At 37.4% G+C, this 22327-nt stretch overlaps 1 protein-coding gene across 2 annotated transcripts in view; it reads right to left on the reverse strand.

Moving 5' to 3' along the window:
* Nucleotides 1-22327, reverse strand: part of Abca13 (ATP binding cassette subfamily A member 13) — a 433105-nt gene that overhangs the window by 73383 nt on the left and 337395 nt on the right. For both annotated transcript variants that reach the window (XM_021210848.2, XM_029545204.1), the window contains 3 exons: nt 21518-21771; nt 17725-17920; nt 14666-14775 (listed from right to left, as the gene is read on the reverse strand). In XM_021210848.2, the coding sequence (XP_021066507.1) occupies nt 14666-14775; nt 17725-17920; nt 21518-21771 (560 nt within the window). The remainder of the gene's footprint in view (nt 1-14665; nt 14776-17724; nt 17921-21517; nt 21772-22327) is intronic.

A 22327-nucleotide genomic window follows, 5' to 3' on the forward strand; every position in this document is an offset into this window, starting at 1 on the left:
GGTAAAAAAGGCTTTTCTAAGCACTAGCCTACAGTTATAAGAAAACACACAAGCTAAGGTTTATAAACATTTGAATGATGGAAAATGAAAACCTCACTGATGTCATTGCATCTTGATCATAAAGAGAGAGCCACTGCATTAGATCTTCCTTCATATAAGTGTTCCCATTTGGTGTTAAGTAGTAAAAGGGCACAGTTTATTAGCATTGGTGGCTCTTTGAAGAGACTAGTTTGTCTTGTTCTGCTTTGTTTTGCCTTTTGTTTTTGTCTTATTTCAGAATGCAGTGTTTCTGAACACAGCCTAGAGACAGAATGTGGCTACACTTATTTCTCACATTGCCAATAATTACAACATCAACAGGATGCACGTTTAAGCATCTTAATGAAACGAGACTGGAAAAGTGTGCATAGAGAAGGACAGGAGAAGATGATACAAGAGAAGACAGGGAGCTTTATAATTTGTCTTCTCTGTGGAGACTATAGGTGGCTTCCCAGGATGCTAATAAACACTAAAAGTAGGGTGGGACATACTGTACAGATAAATTCTACATTGTCACATGGGTGATGGACAATGTTGCATGTCTGATCACCCAAGCAAGAACAATAGACCAAAGAATGAATTCCATCTGAGTCTAACTTGGTGAACCAATAAATTTGTCATCTGACATGAGCCAGAAGGGAAGTTACTTGTAGGAGCATGGGGAACTGAAAGGCAGTGAAAAGCTCCACCCTCCTAGCACCAATGGCAACTCATGAAGCTCCTCAACAGAGCCGTCCTAGCCCCGTCTGCCTTCCTTCTCATATACATTCTAGATGCTCCATATGTCCTGCAGCTGAGAGGTACAAGAAAACAATAGCTAGACTCTCAAGTGAGGTGTTGATGACTCCCCCACTCTTCTACGAAGGAATGATAAGCATCTCAATATATTTACCATAGGCCATCACAGTAATGTCCCTTTATGATGCCCGAGGAAAGCAGCCCTAGAACAACATAGATAGATGATCTGTATAGATACTGTGAATGAGCTAGTGACTTCATCTACTGTAAAAATAAAAAGGATGTGCACGCACATGTGCGCACAGGGATGCGCACACACACACTTTCCAAAAGATTTTTTTGTTTGAAAGTGAAAGAGACACTAGAGTCACTACAAATAGTCTAGACCTTAGAAAACTACATGACAAGCTGAATTTTCCATGAAAAACTTCAGACTGTTTTTTGGCAGCCATACTACAGAAAGAGTTACTTTAATTCATCTAGCTGAGAACTTGAGGGGGTAGCCAGAGAAAGATTCCTGGTAGAACAGGCTCTCTCTCATAGAATCTACCAGGTGCTAATCTCATACTTCCCATATTTCAAGATCCAAGTATCAGTGTAGGCAATGGCAAAAATTTGCCAAGTGCTCATTGTGTTTCAGGCATAGATTACCTAGTATTTTCCAAATGTTTTGGCTGTCATATACTTTTGCATCAGTCTCTGAGGAAAGTAATTTTATCTCATTTTTAATATCCAAATCACATCACCAGTGCATAGGAACATGAGGAGTCAAAACTCATTAGAATCAGTACATAAAGCAATGACTCTTAGGTAAAATTGGGTTGTTTGGTCATAGGAGTTCAGGAAAGCAGCCATGTTCTTAACAGCATCACTAATGATAATCATCAGCTCGACCACACTGGACCCTTTAATATTACCATTACCATAAATGTTGAAAAGGAATAGGAAGAAATACAGTTGACACTGAGAAAAATTTAGTTGCCACCAACATCAAACTGTGACTAAATCATACCTTGCTATTTCTCTGTGCCACAGATTCTTCCCTTGTGAAATAAAAAATATAAGTCACTCACTGATAAACTAATATAGTAAACTCTTCCATACACAGGTACATGGAGTCAACCACAGACCTAAGTACATCGTGGATATTACCTTCTGGATACAAAAGGATGGCACACACACACACACACACACACACACACACACACACACACACACACACACCTGGAGGATTCACAGTATAACAAACTCAATGATTAAAAATCAAAACACTATGATATATTGGCAGAGATATGGTTAATGTTCAGTCCTAGGACAAACTTAAAAATAAGCTTTCTCTGTGTTCCTAAAACCAACTCTGTGCTTAGCAGCAATGATCCAGTAGAGTCCTGTAAGAGGAAGGAGCATGTTGGCAATACTAAAGGAATTCACAAATGCCATGCTTTGTAGGATATGCCCTAGGTTTCTAAGGGCAGGAACATCTGAGGGTAAGTTCCCACCAAGAGTATTTTCCATGAAGTTTCCAGCTTATATAACATGCTAATTCACGTTTGCAGATTAGAAGTCATTACATGAACTCCATAGATGTAATATACAAACTTTCAGACGGCTGTGGCATTGGAAAATTCAAAGACAAAAAATAAGGCACCTCATGCTTGTGCTTTACATTTGATTCCCACCCTCAGAGGTTTCTTCTGTTCATTAAAGGAAACATAGTTCCATATTGGAAGACTCTTAGATAATAGCAGAATGGAGATCTATAATAAACCAGGACCTCAGCTTGGCTTTTGTATTTAAAGTCTGAGAAGTAAGTGATTTCTTCCAATATCCCTTTTTACTGAGCATTATCTCCTAATTAACAAAATGCTTAAGGACAGTTCTCTGCCAGGAGACTTAACAGAATTGTCTTCATACCACTCTGTAATATTCTCAAGATGGTTTCCCAAGATGGTTTAATTATGCTGACATACCCCATAGGAATATAGGGAAAGATTTATTGGTATAAAACAATATCCTAGTGAAAAGTAGCAACTTATGTGTCATATCCTTATGACATGCCTCCAGAATGCTATACACACAAAATGTTTGCCATTGAAAGTTACATATATAATGTTTTCCACTAAAAATCATATGTACAATATTTACCATTATAAATTAAACACACACACACACACACACACACACACTTGTATTAACCCTATTAGTCTTAAAAGGATACACTGTATCCTGGATGGCAAAAACCACTGCATAATATAAATTATACAGGTAAGTTACCACGCTCCATCTGCATTTGCTCTGAGCAGACTCTGAGAACAAGGACTGTCTGTTTTCAGACTCAATGAAAATGTCTCCAGTGTCCATGTAGAGTCCTTACCTTGGAGCAGGTTGTTACCCTGACACTATGACACAGCCTAAGGGAATTAAAAGCATTGCTCCATGGAGAACAATAGAAGGTAAATCATTTTCAACAGAGACTCCTATGCCTGCACGGGGGGGGGGGGGGGGAAGAGGTCTGAAACTCAATGGATCAAGGGTTGGAGAAGACACTCTCCCCAGATCTCTCTCAGTCAGGAACTTGAGCATGAATGTTGAAGCAAGGTCACTTTTCTGCCTGAATTTGATTTTGCAAGCACTCTCTTTTATGGTGTTTTGTTTGCTCTCTCTAGATTGGTCCTGGCTCTTCATTTGGAATGTCCAGGACTGAAGAGAAAACAAACTCACCTTGAATTCACATTAGGAGTTCTGGGCAGCTAATGCCTCTGGCCTTCCTCAGTCATTTTTGGAGGATATATCAGGTACATTATATACATGATATAATGATGTTATCACCTTTTTGCTACATACTTAGTAAGTTCGTTCATTCAAAACTGAAAATAGGAATATCAGTAATCTTAAAGATTATTCCTTGGATAGAACACTCATATAAGGCAATGAACTATAGATACAAAGCGAATATACACAAAGAACTGAGCATTGCACTCAAAAGCTGAGATCACTTCAATGTGTGTGTGTTCTGAGTAAACCCACTAAGAACATGAGCAGCCCTACCTGCCACGGGGGACAATTAATGTACATTGGTGATCTTTATTGTGCCCACTGAAGTCAGTGCTGCCAGCTAAATGTAGGAGCCTAGGGCTGGTTTACATTCTTGATCAAATCTTCCTTAGAACAGAACAGGTATCATTTTGTTTTGCTTTTCAAAGAATGAGAGGTTTTCAATGAGATGGTACTTTGTTCTAGGAAAGGATGATTTACATGAGAATATGATAATGTGACAGACTCCTGACTGAGGACTTGCTGACCTAGAAACCTAGAAGAATATAGACAGGCAGTAACATGAAAACAGCTCAGAAGTGCTAAAAGCCTGACATAGTGTCAGATGAGAAGCTGGGGAAAATGAATGCAACATATTACCAGGATTATATTAGTGTTCGTGTGTGGGAATGTGTGCAAATACTGTGTATACGGCGTACAGACACACCCTCACGTGCATGCATAGATATGTGGAATTTTGGTCTCAGAACTGAGGACTACAAGGATAATCACTTAAAATTAGATAGGATTTTTCCTTCATTCTTTTCCTAACTCCATATCAGCATCGTTCCACTTTTATCTACTTTAAAGTGGAAGAAAAACCACAACTGGCAAGCAGCTCCTATTTGGAGAGTTTATACTACAGCTACTCTAATCTCATCTGCAAGTCAAAAGGAGGATTAGGCTTTTGCAAGCAGTATGTGAGCTCCATGTACTTTTATTTTGGTACTATGCATGTTTATAGGAAGCAGAGCCATTTGTATATAAATTCTGAAGTGCTATGCCCATAACACTGAGCATTTCCATGATGCTATAGTAGTTAATAGTTATTGCTCACATGAATTCTGTAATAGTGGTCATTTACGGAAGGAGGAAAGCCCAGCCCAAACCCAATAGCTGTCCCAGTTACACGTGTTATTAGGTAGTGATCTTCAGAAACGCTGGTCTAAAGTGTCAAGCAAAAGTCTTGTGTTTCAGAAGAAATTTGGAACCATTTATTACTTAATTGCCTCGTAATCTAGTACATACGAGTGATACATGATTTTGGAAAATAAAGCTTGGATAAGCAACAAATGTAAGCTACAGTCCTCCACCTTGATCACTGTGGCTGCTGAAACACCAGCCTGCTTTTATCCAGGACATTCCTCTGCTGTTTTCTGATTATACTCTGTCAGGCCAGGTGTTGTCCTGTGCTCTGAAAAGGACTCTGCCATGTGGATCCCTCCACAGGCAATAACAGAAGCCCTCTGTGTGCATATATGCTGGCTCAAAGCTCTGGAGTTGCCTCTGATATTACTGAGAAAATAAGTTTCTCTCTTTAATTTATTTTAATGTAATTCTCAATACCAGAAGCCTCCAGCGGCTACTGTTTTGAAGGCTGAATGTAGTTTTGTCTACCTTTACTGCAATCTGCCTTTCCTTTTGCATTTTTTAAAGTTTGTCTTCATTTCAGAGATTTTGATTTCACTACATAATGCCGTTATGAGGCTTCTTATTTTAATGCGAGAGAAGGATGTTTGCGTGGTCTAAGGAGTCATCTGTTTTATTAATTCTGGAAATCTCCCAGCCATTATTTCATTGGATGCTGTGTCTCTCTCTCTCTCCCTGTCTCCTCCATGCTCAGCCTGAAAGCTAATTAAACTGATGTTGGACCTCATCTTTATTCTCCCCTTCTTTATTTGTTTATTTCTGAGATTGGCCCAGTCTCACTTTGACCTCAAGGTGATGGATCCTCTTTGCATAGCCTCAGGAATGCTTGGATTCCAGATGTGAAACAACACACCCAGCTTGGACCTTTTTCCTTCCTTTTTAAAGAACCATATTTTCATATTTTTCCATAAGTAGCACATAATTTTAACCCACTCACTGTGGTTTTTCTTTTAAATTCAATAAGCATCATTTTTAGTCTTAGAAGGTATGCCATTTTCAAATGTGTCCTATCATCACAGTTTCCATATGTTCTCTTTGGTTGATTTTCTGGTCTATTACATTCTCAGTATAATAATTCCCATTTTTGTTGAACCTATTAATGTATACCCACAGAAGACAGGTGTCATGTGTGGACTGTGGTGTTTGATTTCATGTTCTTCTTTAATGTTATATTTTCAATTAACTGGAAAATCTTGATATAGGGATTGTGTTTCAAAAAAGTCTCCTCATACTTTCTTCTCATATATACCATGGACTCAGTAATATGAAGCCAGTTTTGGTCAATTCAACCGATTTTTAACTTTAAAATAAAAGTCATGTATCTCTGACAGGTACAGCATCATTGCAATGTGTTCGCACTGTGGACCTGGAACCTGTCTTCGTGTGACATACTTTCCTAGGGGATGGTGCGGTTGCTGGAGTCTAAATCACAGAGGGTATAAACCCAGGGTTCCAAAGCACTAAAGCTCTTTCCTTTCTAACTCTGAGCCCAGAGAGAAACTGTCAAGATTTGTCACCATCTTCCTATGGCACTGTGGGAATTTTCAGTACCAACACCTTCAGGAAGTATATGTCTCTTTCAGGACCCAGCTCAGCAATTCCCACTGTGCCGAGCAGTGGTACAGCACCTCCACTCTTGAGGCTACTGCTGAGCTCAGATCCAATGCATCGCCTCATATCTGCTCCACTCTTGTCTCAGCCATGGCATCAGCTGTGGCAGTTCTTCTGATCTATGAGCATCTTTCCTCCTACTTACGGCCCAAGGGGAGCAACTTTGAAATAGTTGGATTACTTTTTAGTCTTATAATGGGTCTATTTTCCTGTTATTTGAATCTTTTATCTTAACTTATTCAATACCATTTCACATAGTTAGTTTAGCAATAATGTTTAGCAATAATGTTTTGAATGTGTGTATCTTCCCACTTTCTATTCCCATTTTCATTTAGTCCTTTATTTAAGTTGTCTTTCTTTTTCAGGGCATAAATCCCTACAGGAGAAATTACTATTTCAAGGACCTTTTATTCTTACTACCATGTATTTATTTTTATACAGCATCATTATTACTTACTCTGTTTTACTGTCTTCATGAAATTCTGGGCTACTTTTTAAAATTATTATGATGACAGATGAGAATACAAATCACTACCTCCTCCTCTCCACCATTTTAATATTAATGGTAGAATGTACTTTTAAGTATCAATTCATCATTTTTCATATTGTGCTAATTTGTTAAAAGTTAATTATATGGGTGTGTGAATATGTACATGTGAGTGTTAAGTGCCTGAGGAATCCAGAAAGATCATTAGATGCTCCAGAGTTGGAGCTACAATCAGTTGTGAGATGTTTGACACGGTACTGAGGATGAACTTATGTCCTCTGCATGAGCAGTCCATGCCTAACCCCTGAGTCATGTCTCCAGCCCTCATGCTTAATTCTCAGGTATATTATTTAATATATACAATTACTGACTATTCTCTTTAGATATTTTATGTCACTAATATTTGACACACATCTATCAACCCTGTCCTAGTTAGTACATGTAATCTTGAGATCTAAAGTTTTGGTGTATAAATATTTTAAATACATATTTAAATAGATCAATACTTTATGTTATAAATTTTATATTAATTGTTTAAGAAGAATGCCTTCAATTAAAAAAAGATATTCATATTTATATTACTTCTAGTTCTTAGAGTAATTTGGCTATTTGGTTTTCTTTTCCCTTTATGGTGAGATTTTCAGACTATACTTGATATTTTTTAATCTATTGTATCTCTGGTTCCACGGATAAAGATACCTAACTGGAAATGCACTATTTATTACAAAACCTATACAATGCATTGGAATATCATTTAATATCTATTATCTTTCAAGAAAACCATGACTAAGCTTCTCTCTTTTTCTATATAAACTTCAGTGTTAAGCCTCCTCTATCCTCTTCAAAATCACTTACATTTACCGTAGGTCTATACAACTTTGTGAAAAAGAATAATATGAAGACTATTGAAGATTTCTATTTATCAACATCATATATACTTATATGTGATGGTGTATTCAATCATGCTTATTATTGTTAAAAATGTTATCCAAATTAAACACCTAAATAAACCATATTCCTGATTCATGTATACTTTATATGTGCTATTGCATTTAAATGTCTTTCCATTATGCCTACTAATTTAAATATACTATGTGGAAAGAATGGCAATCTAATTATTCTTATTTCCCAACTATGCCTTCTCACAGTGACATACATTCCAGAAAATGGCTAAAAAATGATGACAAACCTCTATTTTCTATGGTTTGTTCTAGTGGAGATAAGCTCTATCTATTTAATCTAATTGTTACCCTAGGGATTTGCAAACCAGTATGTGGGGTTTTATTTAGGATCGCTGCATGAAATGCAGAGTTACTGCTATTATTCACAACAATGGTAATTTTTCTCCATATGTATGATCTCTCTCCACCTCTTTGTGCATTTCCCTCCAATCTTACTTAAAGGGTGTTAATGTGTCTAGCTGTTCTGTTTTGTATTATTTCCCTCTCACCTGGAATGTTGCAGTAATACTGTGTTAAATATGTCATGTACAATTCATGTTCTTTGAAACCCAGTTTCTGAACATTTAAATTTTAAATAGACAGAACATTTGTTGCAAAAAAAAAATGTATTATTCTTCTGTCTGTCATTTTATTTTAGGAGTATCTCATCCTGTTCCTTTTCCATACTTTATTTCCTTCTCTTAGCTTTTAGAGTTTTCTCTAATAATAGGCACAGTAGGTTAAGAAAGGAATAAGATTTAAAGTTAAAAAAAATCAGGCTTTACAGCAGGGTGAAACTATTGATTGCTTCTCTCCCTTGATCATACGAATGTATGATCACATATTACGAGAGCTAGTCCTCAAAAAGCAGAATTCCAGGTCAGTTCTACTTCAACTCCTCCAAGTCTCATAGCTGAGGTGTGTCATATCTTCAGTAAAAGGGTCTTATATTCTGGTACTAGGAGACAACCAGGGTAAGTGGCAATAGCCTATATGGTTTTAGGTGTCTCTTGGACCAGCTCAGCAACATATCCCCAATGGTACAGTAGTGGTACTTAGATCTCCGGAGTAACCATCAGGTGTCTAATTGAACTGAAGGCCCACTCATTGGAAGAGAGTTCATGCCTGGTACTGAAACCTAACCAACTATCCATGTCTGGTGAAGTCACGAAACCTAAAGGAAAACCTACTATTTCCCTTTTCCTGAATCAATACAGTTTTTACCTATATTCTAAGTGTTTATCCTTATACCCTCAGATAAGTATAGTTGTTATTTTCCATCAAAGAAGTTCCTTACCTGCTTCAGACAAAGGCTATAGCCAGGATCTGAAACTCAAAATATTGATAATATATTACTAAGGAAACCCAACCCCAGTTGGCACACCTATAATGTAAGGCTCAGGGAACACCTAAGAAAAGACTGAGGAAAGATTGTAAGAGCCAAATGACGAGGATTCAAGCTGTGAGAAAGTATCTTCTAGACATGATAAGATGCTACACCCATGAAATTTTAATAACACAGTTTCCTAAAGAAGGCCTGCATAATGTTAACCCTAGTCAGTATGCCAGCATGAATAAGGGAAACTTCACAAGGCCCCACCCTTAGATGAAGAGCTAGTTACAGGCAATCAGTGACTTTTGGGAGGAGACTACGTTTACTACAGGGAATTTCCTGATAAGTTATTCAACCACCCACTCCCAAATAGTCAGCCTTAATCACATGTAAGCATGTATGCGCGGGTATGCATGAGCATGCTAAACAGACTAAATAGGGCATATATAAAATGTTACAATAACAAGTAAAGAAGAAGGGGTATGAATTATAGAGGACGTGGTGGAACACAAGAAGAGTTAAGGAACTAAGGGGAGGTGCAAAAATGATGTAACTGTTAACTCATTAATGAAATTCGCAAAAACAAAACATTTTGATTACAAAAACAAAGTTGAAAAAAATCAAACTCCACTTACTTCTAGAGTTTGAATTCTGGCTAAATAACTTGATTTTTCTGAATTGAGGATTCCTTGTCAGTAAAATTAGACTTGATATACTCTTTCCAAGGCCATTATAATTACTAGGTAAGACTCAGCATTTATAGAACCCTTTAATGCCTGGTGAATAGTAGATTCACAGCAATTCATGAGTCATTAGAATTATTTTGGTCCACGGCTGCAATTCCCAATATTATGGGCTTGAATAATCAAAACATTTCTCCTGCATAAGAAAAGGAGGTGCTATGTCACAAAGAAAGCTGTGATAAACTGGACCATATATATATCCTAGCCTGAGGTAATTTAATGCCCAAATTTTAGCCCAGTGCTGGCAGCATAAAGTTGTGTGTGGGAACATGTCTATCGTTTCACCTCTTAGGATGTGGACATGATATTAAAAATTTAAAGTTATCCTGAGCTACATAGAAAGCTTGAGTCCTGCCTGAGCCCTAGGAGATCCTGTCCCCTTTATCATCATAAAAATCAAGGATGTGATTCTTGACAGGTAGGCAATCATCTTGCGACCACTGTCGTTATATAAGGAGCTCATGATATACTTCAAACCAAATCATAATTGTAGGTTTGAAAAGAGTTCTGTTTATATATATATATATATATTCTCAGTGAGTTATCCATTTATTCATTTATGGAAATTAATAAATCAAACATTAAAACAGAAAAAGGACTTTTTCCAATAATATAACTGCAAAAAGAGACAAAAAAAAAAAAAAAAAAAAAAAGAAAGAAAGAAAGAAAAAAAAAAAAAAAAAAAAAAAAAAAGCTCTAATGCAGTAACCATCTAAGTCCCTGTGTTTCTGTTGTTGCAGCAATCAGTGCCTAGCTTCCTGGGCAGAAAGGGGTAGTCCAGCATTCTGGGTAGTTACAAATTCTATTGTGCTTCTAATTACCTACTTAATTCTTTGAATACCAATGTGCAATTAACATTACAAATAATCAAGGTTAAAAATATAATTAATGCAAGTGTGATTTAGTTATAATTAAACTAATTACACAGATATGTAGCATAATAAGAGACTTACAGACCATTATGTGAATGCAAATTTATTCTTCCTTTCCAGAGCAGTTATTTGAATTTCATTTTCCAATTATTTTACAAATGATAGAATGGAATAATAAAGAAAGGAGTCAGTGTTCCAGTGATAAAAAAAAGTAAACCTTATTTTTTTTATTTCCTTTTAAATTCTGAGTCTTTTGTCCATATAGTCTTGTAAATAGGCAAATTAGAGAGAATAAATAATCAGATGCCACCACAACCAACAAAAATGCTTTACATTTTAATTCTGAGGCCATAGGGGGAAATGAACATCTTAATCCTCAAGAGATTTTCAGTTCCTTATAGGTAGGTTCCATTTTAGAACGGTAAGTGATATGCAAAACTAGATGGGCATACATGAGTCTGAATAAATTATTTTGTGCTTTCAGAGCGATTTTACTATAAATTTTTTTTCAGATATTAACACTGACTAAAAGAAGCAAAAATGCATACTCTGCCCTTGGCAGAAACCTTACAGTTTATAAATTTCTTAATTAAATTTCAATTGTTTTAAATGATAAACAATATATAATATTTTGTGGGGAATTGTAGGCTGGTCTCCATTTGAGCTGAAGTCTGAAACCCGGTGATAATAATTCACTTCATGACACAGTAGGCATTCCCTCATGCTCCTGGAACTCTGGCTCCTGCCTAAGTTACCGCCCCCTACATCCCCCACAAAAGAGCATGGTTAGTAGTCACATAGGCAATGGTCCAAGCTTCTGACCTTCAGGCTATACTCTTCCCCAGTTACCTAGCAACAGTAAAGACCAGTAAATGAGCTGTTCAGCCCCACCTTGCTCTCTCACCTCTTATGCTCTTACTTGTCTCCCTCTTACCCCTCTCTCTGTGTCCCCCTCTCTCCTCTCCTTTTGTCTTCTCTCCTCTCTCCTCTCCTCTTTCTTACTCTCTTTCTCTCAAGCCCTTTCTTTCTCTCTTTCTCTCTCTTTCTCTCTCTTTCTCTCTCTTTCTCTCTCTTTCTCTCTCTCTCTCTCTCTCTCTCTCTCTCTCTCTCTCTCTCTCTCTTCTCTCTTTCCCCCTGCCTTTCTATAATAAAGCTCTTAAACCATAGAGAATCTCTGCTCCATCAAGATCCACTGCCCACTCTGGTCAGTGTTGAGAACCTCTTCCCTCATCCCTCTGTCCTATAACCCTGGTGACTTTAGCAAAGTAGCTCGGCATCCCCAGGTAGCGCTGCCCCTGGCCACCCCCTGAAGAGTGGGATAGAGGCATGCCCACCCAGGGATGAGTAGAAGGTAGCTAGCAGCCCTCCCACACCTGACTGACTAGAGAATAGGTGGAACTCTGACGGGGTGTGGGTCTTTCCCTCTCCCCACTTCCCCCGGATCCCCCCCTTTTTTTTTTAGCTTCCAACAGGTTTTAAGCAGTAATATTCAATATATTGAAATACTGCCATTAAAAGAAAAATAAAATGTGTTATTTAAGATTATTTTGATGCAAAATATATCATTTATGAAAGTGAAAAATACACTATTACCCCAAATCTTAGTTCTTTGCATGGCAATATATGTGCAATATGAAGTCGATTAAAATTTCTACTGGGGAACTATGGACACAGTGCTCTAACTTTCTTCTTCTAAATCTAAAATGTGTACTTAGTGAATTATTTTCGTATTCATTGCAGCATATTATTTTATAATAAATAATCACATGCAAAAATAAGCAGCCCTGTGGGCATGAAATAACTTCTAGAAGCAGTGCTTACAACCACACACATGTCTGCCATCCACATTTGAACCCCATTAAAATAGCCATACATCTGGTCACTATGGAGGTGAAAAGACCCAAAGCCGTTTAAGGCTGTGACATGGCAGGAGACCAAATTCAAATTCAAATTTGTGATCCCCTGAGCTTTGTGTTAGTACACAGCAACATTCCTCATCACAAGAGGCTGAGAGTACCTCATGATTAATAGCAAACTGCTCATTTTTTCAACACTAGATTAGCACACATAGGACCAGCACTAAGCTCTAAGAGGTTGGAAATAGACCAATCTCCATATAACCATGTGGGAGGGTGGGAGGGAAGGAAAGAAGGAAAGAACAAAGAACCAACTATGACTGACCCAAAAGAAAGTTAATGAAATGATTCCTACTAATATTCTGCTATACTCATAGATTGATATCTTGTCTATTTATCATCAGAGAACCTTCCTCTGGCACCATAAAGAGCAGAGGCAGAGACCCACAGCCAGAGAGAGTCTAAATTGGAGCTCTCCATCAGGTTTCTCCTCTCAGAGCTTGGGGAATCCTGTGAAACAAGGGGAGGAAAGATTTTAAGAGTCAGAGGAGATGGGAGACACTGGAAGAATATGGCCCACTGAGTCAATTAAACAGGGTTCAGAGACTAAAGCATCAAGCATGGGGCCTTATGGGTCTACACCAGGTCCTCTGTGTGTGTGTGTGTGTGTGTGTGTGTGTGTGTGTGTGTTATAGCTGCTAGCTTGGTGGTTTTGTGAGACTTCTAAGAGTGGGGTAGGTATGTCTCTGGCTCTTTTTGCCTGATCTTGAGATTCTTTTCTTCTGGTTGCTTTGTTCAATCTCAACAGCAGGACTTTAGCCTTGCTGTATAGTATCTTGTTTTGTCATGTTCGGTTGTTGTCTCTTGGAGGCCTGCTTTTTTCTGAAAGGAAATGGAGGAGTAAATCTGAGGAAAAGAGTGGTTGAGGAAAGCTATAGGAGTGTAGGGAGGGGAAACTGTGGTCAGGATGTATCATATGAGAGAGAAATCTATTTTCAATTAAACTATTAGATGGTATTCTATTATATATCTGCCTTGTGCTAACTTGGTTCCTAGACTCAGTCAAAGAATCCACTAAGAAAAGATACAGTGAGATGTGCCTTGCTACAATGCAGTTGAGGCCAAGTACCTAGTCAGACAAAGACAGAGTACGATAGAAGAGATGTTGATGACTAAATAACAAAGGTATTTTGTTGAGAAAAAATTTGAGACACTATCCAGATGGAAAATAAATCAAATTATATTTCTGCTATTCAAAAGATTCTAATATAAACTCCTTGTCAATTAAATACATTAAAATGATGAATCTTGGAAAGACTTTATGACAAAAAAGGAACTAGTCAGGGTTCAAAAAGTCACAAATAAAATAGGGGGACAAAAACTAACTCCACTATAGCTGCAAATTTCTATATGCATACAATTATAAATATAAGGAACTGAAAAAGAATACTGAAAACAAAATCTAGACAACGTTCATTACAGGAACATATACTAAGAATTTCTATTTCAGCTGAGAAGTAATAGTGTATACCTTTAATCCCAGTACTTGGGAGGCAGAGGCAGGCAGATCTCTGAGTTTGATCCCAGCCTGCACAGAGACACTCTGTCTCAGAAAAAAAAAATCAATAACAACAACAAAGAATTTCTATTTCAATGAGTAGCCAAAATTAATAACATCATTTACAATAGAACAAAGATCTGTTAGGCAAATAGTGAATGAAGTACAAACAATAATAAGATCCTGTGTCAATCAACATGTACCATTAATTGGCCCAAAAATCTGTGACTAGCTAAGATAGGCATAAGGGGGAACCTAGTACAATTGCTCTGTCAAATGGACATGGTTCATCTTGTTCCACATACAGGTAAAACTAAATGTAAATACACAGCTATATAAGCATGCTTAAATTAAAATGGCAGTGTGATGTGCATATTGACAGACTTTAGGATTGAGAAAAATGTCTTGTCTTCATGGTTGCAAGGGTTGAGCTCTGATACTGAGAGACTTTGTCACTTCTTTGGGGAAAGGGCAAGACAGTGACTATTGAGGAAAACAGACAAATGACAAATTCGGGTTCATACCCTTGAGGAGTCCTGATGACAGTGTATCCGGAACTTGGTGGAGTTTCGCCATTCAGAATTTTGAATGTTGTGCTCTTCCCAGCACCATTAACTCCAAGGAGCCCAAAGCACTAAGAATGAAAAGTAAAGTTAGATGCAAATCAAATGTTATATTGGAAATGGCATTTGCTGTGATAGTATGTCTATGTTTCTGATGTGTGATGCTGGTGTGCTGAGGAATCACGCCATAGTGTGAAAGGTATTTTATACTTTGAATGCTATTATGATACTTGCACATGAGAAATCAGTATTAATTTAACAAAAGATAAACTTCGGTATATAAAACTTAACTGAATAAATACCAAGTAATAATAATACCAATTATGCAAGATTAGATAGATAGATAGATAGATAGACATATGTATATAGATAGATAGATAGATAGACAGACAGACATATGTATATAGATAGCAATTGAGAGATGTGTCTGTAAACAGATAGATACGTGTACACACATAGGAAAATGGGTGGAACCAAAATTAAATATAAAAATATATAATTAAATAAATTATAATAAATAAATAAATATAAAAATAAATAATAATTATTAATAAATTATATATAACTTATAGTCAATTATATATAATATAAATTATCATCAATTTTTCTAAATTGACTCATAGATTATGATTAATAGATGATAATATATGTGTAGATGGTAGATAGATAAATACATAGATAAGATAAATGGATGATAGATCTTGCTGGGAGCAACATGTCTTCATTTTTCCATTGAAGATGTTGTAAATCCACTTCTTACACAGAGCCTAAGAAAATCCGTGTATTAACTAAGGAAACAACCTCCAGTTTTATACTTTGTCAGTTGCCTGATTTCTTTCTTCAATCTTGTCTTAAAATCTAAGTGAAAATGGCTTCCTCACCCCATTCTCTGTTTTGTACCTTTGGATATGATATGCTTGAGCACCCGTCTTGGACCACAGATCTCAGACGCATTCTCTGATGTCTGAGTGCTAATATCTACTGTCACCAGCTGGCTTGCTCGATATTACAATGGCTGAGTCTGCTTTTTGCCTTCATGCAACCTATCACTTGCCTCCATTCTGTGCCTCTGGACACTGACAATGCCATGAATCAGCATGTGCCTCAGTCACTGTGTTTCTTCCGAAGTCACTGAAGCTTTTGCCCAGCCAATATAGGGGTCTGTCTCATTCAAACCTGCCAACTGTCAGATTGTGTCACTGTTATGGGGCCGATTACACAGAGCCTTAAGGTGCCCTACCTGCCAATGCAGAACCCAGGCTAATCCTGGTAACAATCTTCCGTATTCCTGCTATTCCACCTGCCTTACTGCACTGCTATAAATCAACCCCAGCACCTTCTTACCCTGTCTAGACATGGAAAACTGTACCTCCTTATGATTTTCTAGTTCCCAAGCAGTTCAGTGACTCTTAGAGGGAAGGAGACATAAATCTCAGTTATCTTTATTTTCTTCACAGGGTCTACCAAGGTACTTCCCATCTAGGCAAACAAATGTGCTGCTCATAAAATTCATAAAACAGAGAGCATCCTACAGCTTGGATCTTGAAAGTTCTGAGAGACCCTTGTGCTAAAGTTGTGGTCAGTGGACTTGGAATTACATAGGAGGTATGTGTAGTTGACCATTTTTGCTCAATAATACTAAGCTATTGCAGGATATTGGAACTTGGTCCCTCCCTTTTCTGTCTTGTAAGCATTTGGCCATGACCTGGGCAGCTTCCCCAGCACACTATCTTATTGATGCAGTAAGCCATCAGAGGCCAGAGACAATGGAAACACAACTGTGATCTGAACTGATTCTTCAGTTGGTTTTATCACATGACAAATAGCCCAAATGGAATCTCAAGTATAAGAAATATCATGCCTACTTCCAAGGTTTTGTTTCTTTTGCTATTATTTATTTATTTATTTATTTATTTTGCTTAATACAGCCCTGAATAAATAATGAGGAAATTAATATTGATTTAAATGTACTTAATTTTAATTCAAGATTTAATGAGGTAAGATTCCAGAGCTAGCTACCAAAAAAAATGAATAGAAACAATAACAAGAAAACAATCCTTAATGTTTTGTCCAGTTGTTCTAGAAATTACGGCTTCAACTGAGGTCATTCCTAGATTGCTTTAGATGGGTCTTTAGGCCTCGATGTACCCCAGGGGGTGTAGTCATATCTGGATTATCTGCTTAGCCAGAGGGCATAGCTGGTGGCAGACAATAAGAGATCCAGTTACCCACTAGTTTTCTAAAGAGCCTTGACCACTCAATGCCAGGTGTGCCTTTATTTCTAACAGTTAATTAAAGGTAATCATTTGCAGGATTGATTTACCTTTATGTATTGGGTCTAAATAAGAGTCAGCTTATATGCCTTCTGTCAGTTCTGATTAAAGGTTTCTCCAGAGCTGCTGTGGTATGTACATTTTTTTTTTAACCCTGCAGAATAACATTCTTCTAGAGTAACAGTCCTCAATCTGTGGGTTGTGACCTTTCTGAGGATCACACATCAAACATCCTATATACCAGATATTTACATTATGATTTACAAAAATAGAAAAACTACAGTTATGAGGTAATAATGAAATAATTTTATGGTTTGGGGTCACCATAACATAAAGAACTGTAAAAAGGGGTCACACATTAGGAAAGTTGAGAACCACTCTTCTAGCTGGACTTAAGGCAAATTGTAGGCCAAGAGAATGGAAAAAGTGGGTTGCATCTTTAACTAAATTAAAAAAAAAAATTGTATTCAATAAAATTCATTCTAAAAGTTAAACCATTCTTAAGATTCCACAGTTACATAAAACTTAATGAATCATGAAAGAAAATAAATTTTTAATCAATTGGAAATTTTCTGCTATGCCAAGACTTTGTCTCCAACTTTGACTCAGTGACATCGTGGGAGTTTCTGGACCATTGAGGCTGCTTCTTGCTGTCATTTCGAATATTCTGAGACTAGCCCAAATAGAATTATAACAAGAGTTTATGGGTTCACGAGAGAAAAAGGACAAAGCGTGCAGCTCTGTTACCTCGCCTCGTGGTATGCCCAGACTAATGTCGTGCACGGCCGTGCTCTTCCCCCTGAAAACACTTCTGTAACTTTTACTGAGGTTGCACAATACCAACATGTCTCCTTCTGTTCTTCCTTCAAGCACCCTCATTTGCTCTGCTTCAACATCTATGTCCTTAGCAGGCTTGACTATGTCCTGCGGGACAGAGTGGCCCCTGGGGAGATAAAGACAGAGTTAATTAATTCCCAGTAGGGACAGTTCTGAAATAGTCCCCAAATGACACTTGTGAAGACAGAAGGCAGAGCCCTCAGACATTAGCAGCATCTGCTGTCAGAGCAACTTACCTTCATCATCCTGATTACCAGGGAAATCAACTTTCCCACACAGGATGTGCACCTGTTACCAGAGACCCAGAGAGAAGTCAACACTAGAGACAGATTTTAATAATAAAGTCATGGCAGACATTTTGATAGGTGCAAAAAAATATTGATCACATTATTATAAAATATCAGTGTATATAGGCATTTTGTTTAAAAAACCAGTACCCTAATACTAAACTTGCAGTATAAACTGGATTTCATAAAGGCTGGATAGATGGCTTTTGTATATATTGCATATAATATTCAACAGATATTTGCCAAGTAAGCATAAATCTAATATCTAATCATATCTAAGTGGTTCGCTCTCAATCTGGACTATTAAGTCCTCATTAGAATTTTCATCTAGATATTTTTAACTTTCAACTAAATTTTCATTCTACAGTAAACTGTAATATGCCTACATTTTAATGAGTAAGTATAATCCAAACACAGTGTCCATATCATACTTCTTTATTTTTGGTGTGATATGTTGTTGTAAACCATATAATCATCTATTCACAGGGAGGGGAACTTTTTCATAGTAACCTTTAGAATTCTCAAATTATTTCAAATCAAAAGAGTATACTGGCCAAGAGAAAAATATTCACTGTCAGTCTTCAGTCATCCCAATGACTTATTCTGTGTAATTTTCCCATGTCTGAAATCAGCATTTTACAAAACTATAATCCATTGTATATATAATACAGTTAAGGGAAGAAGGGGCTGATGTCACTTACATAATATTTGAAGACATACGAAATGAATTAAAAGAGATAAAAATGAGAGGGATAGCTATTCAGAGGTTTATTGCTGAGGAGCAGAAAGTAAGGTGGGCACAGAAAACATGGAAAGTATTCAATTGAACAATCTGAGATGATTGGGTAAGTTAATTCATTTTATGAAACTCCATCCAATAATACCTTTAGGCTTGAGGACTATTTGTTTTTATTACATGACGACCATCATCTGGTAGTCCCTCTGTTGATATCTAAGAGGTTTACCTCCACAATTCCTATCCTCTCCCCATGAAAACAGCCTGGAAATTTTTATGTATGTCTGTAGATCACATCACTGAGAAACTAAGCAACTCAGGACTTCAGGAAGAGATTGGGTACTACGTTCTTCAACTCTTCTCTTCACTCTGATGAGTGGAGGACAAGGGGAAACGTGTTGGGTAGCATCCAAACAAATATGCCAAGTTCCTAATTGGTGGAAACCTCTGCTCAACCATCCACCAATCACAGTGCAACAGAAGAAAGATCCAGGTGGGTAGTAAACACAGTAGGGTTGTCCTTATAATTCATAACAGCTGATATCTGGATCATATGGTTGCTCTAACTCTACCTGCTTATGGAATCTCTGATTCCAGACTGCAGTGAAAAGAGGCAAGCCTCACCCCATCCCACCTGCCACACACAAACATCAATGTGGGTTGATGTCAGGTCACAGCTCTATGCAAATGGAGAGCTGTCATCTTAAGGTAGCAGGGAAATGCGAGTGGAAGCCAATTCAACTTAGAGAGGTCCAGTGAAGTGGGTCTCATACTAGTTCCCAGCCATATGCTGCTAACATATTTCAGGTGAAAAGGGTAGACTCTATCTAATGGGGACAGGCTCTTCCCATTCTACAAGTTTTAGCGAGGACTGCTATAATTTTCCCTATGAAGGACTTGCTAAAAACCTTGGCTATTCATATTCAGCACTGATTACTGACTGGGTTCTACTTAGATTTCAATAATAAATTAAATGGAGCACAATCACTTTGACAGTAAGTCATAAAGGAGCAGAAAGGAACATGATGTCTCTGATCCTTGACCTTTGCATCAATATAACATAACACAAATGACTATTTGCTGTGGATATCAAAGGCATTGTTCTAAAGCAGACACCGACTAATATCTTCTAAAGTAATGCAAAAACTTGATTCACTGAAGAACATCCCTTTGATACTGTTGGAGGACTGAGAAGCCTGGAAGCTGCCAAAGGGATTCTCCATTGAGCGTTTTAAACAGACAGGAGCATTAAGGGTTACCAGAGAAGCAATTACACTTAAAAGGTGCCTAGAATTCTACTCCAGAGTCAGTCAGCTCTGGGAAATCTACAAATTCCAGAATGATCATGACCAACTTCAGAAGAGTTTTGGGATTTGTATTCAAAATGGTTCTCTACTTTAGCAGCCTTAGTGTATTACGGAAAAAAAAAAAATCATGAAATGACTGAAAAGAAGAAAACATACATATAAAGGGATTGCCCAAATATATTAACAATGGAGCTTTATATCTGCAACAGATTCTTTAGTAACAAGGTGGTAATAGATTTTCCATAAAGAATCTCTGCTTTGAGAGAATGTCTTAGAAAAACATAAAGGTATAATTAGAGAGGTGAGGGTGGGGGAGAATCTCTGTCTGAAGCAGGAGTCAGAGGACCACAGACAAAGGAAGGATTGATATGTTAAGTGGTAGAGTAGGGGGCCCGGGGTGAAGCAGTCCTGTAGACCCTGGACATGAAAACACAATTCCTTGTAGATTTCAAACGCATTTTCAAATATTTACTTATTCATTTGATCTGAGTGAGTGTTTTGTGTGCATGTATGTCTGTATATCATATGTGTGCCTGGTGTGCTGAAAAGCCAGAAGAGAGCAACAAATCTTCCAGAACTAGAGTTATAGATGATTTTGATCTACTGTGTGGGTGGAGGGAATCACACCAGAGTCTACTGGACGAGCAGAAATATTCTTAACCACTGAACTTTATCTGACAAAGTTCTAGAATCTTTATACTACCTTAAATAACTTCTCTCTCTCTCTCTCTCTCTCTCTCTCTCTCTCTCTCTCTCTCTCTCTCTGTGTGTGTGTGTAATCACCCAGGTGCAGCTACACCATTCTTAGCATCTNATCTGACAAAGTTCTAGAATCTTTATACTACCTTTTAAAAGATCTCTCTCTCTCTCTCTCTCTCTCTCTCTCTCTCTCTGTGTGTGTGTGTGTGTGTGTGTTTGCAATCACCCAGGTGCAGCTACACCATTCTTAGCATCTTCACCTGACAAGGACAAAAAAGACTGCACTTGGCAAAGGCATATGGTGTCTGCACTAAAGTCCTACACCTTCCTGACTTTAGGAATTAATGCCATTTAGTTATAAAAATGAATTACTTTATGGTATCAACCAAATTCACTTTTGGTGTTACAAAGTCACTGAAAAAAAAATGAGCAGATTTAAAGTGGAAAACTAATTGAAACAACTGAATAACTGAAATAAGGTTGGCAACTTATTTTTTGATTGGTGACTCATACTAACACACTAGAAAAAGGAAACATAAATCTTTAACTTTTTAGAACCACTCATCATAATGTCAAGCAGGCATATTTCTTTATCTTGAAAACCCCAGGTGGACTTTTCCTTCACTCTTTACTCAAGAGTCAGAGACAGTAAGCACGAACCCTTCAGTACATACCTTGACCATCTTAGAAGGTCTCCATGGAACATAATCCTCAAGAGGAGAAGAAATGTGCCCTGCAAGGTCAACTCCACGAAGATCCAGCCCAAAAAATTCATCTCAAAGGGACTCACATAAGAATCAATGCCAAAGTTGTGTGTCAGATCATACTTGATTTGATTATAACAGAGTTCTATAAGCCCTTGACCCAGGCAGAATTGAGGAAAAATAGTAAAAGCCCACTTGAGGACATTGTAGATTTTCTGCAAATTCTGCACAGTGAAAGGGAGAAAAACAATGAAATTAAAAGCTATTCCTTCCTTATAACATATACCAATAATATGTTATATTGCTGTTGTCTTCGGTTGGGACTGCAGGTCTAGTCTTCCTTGTCCTGGTTACTCAGAGGCACTCTCAGACAACCATGGAGTCAGGTAGGATTACCCCTAAAATCCTATAATATGTATATCTTACTAGGTTTTGCTTGATGGAATCCACTGTCCCTCTCATTTTCTCCCTTTTGAAGTGGGAATGTATGTCCTATACCTGTCCATATATTTGGTTATACAGCTCACACCTAGAGAGAAGTTAGGATGGACTATAATTTTGAGTCTTACCCACATCTGAATCTGATGAAATTTATAGACTACATGCTTTAGAATTGGGGCTATAATAAGTAAAATATTTTGGAGCTACTGTGACAGAATTAGTTTGTAATTTCCACCTGAGAAAGCCATGAGTCTTGAGGGGCAGAATGTTATGGATGAAATATCTGTACCACTCCCAAGATATATATTGAATTTTTATCCTCAATATAGTGACTTGGAA

The sequence above is a fragment of the Mus pahari genome, chromosome 13 (genome assembly GCF_900095145.1).
Source record: "Mus pahari chromosome 13, PAHARI_EIJ_v1.1, whole genome shotgun sequence".
Classification (NCBI taxonomy): Eukaryota; Metazoa; Chordata; class Mammalia; order Rodentia; family Muridae; genus Mus; species Mus pahari.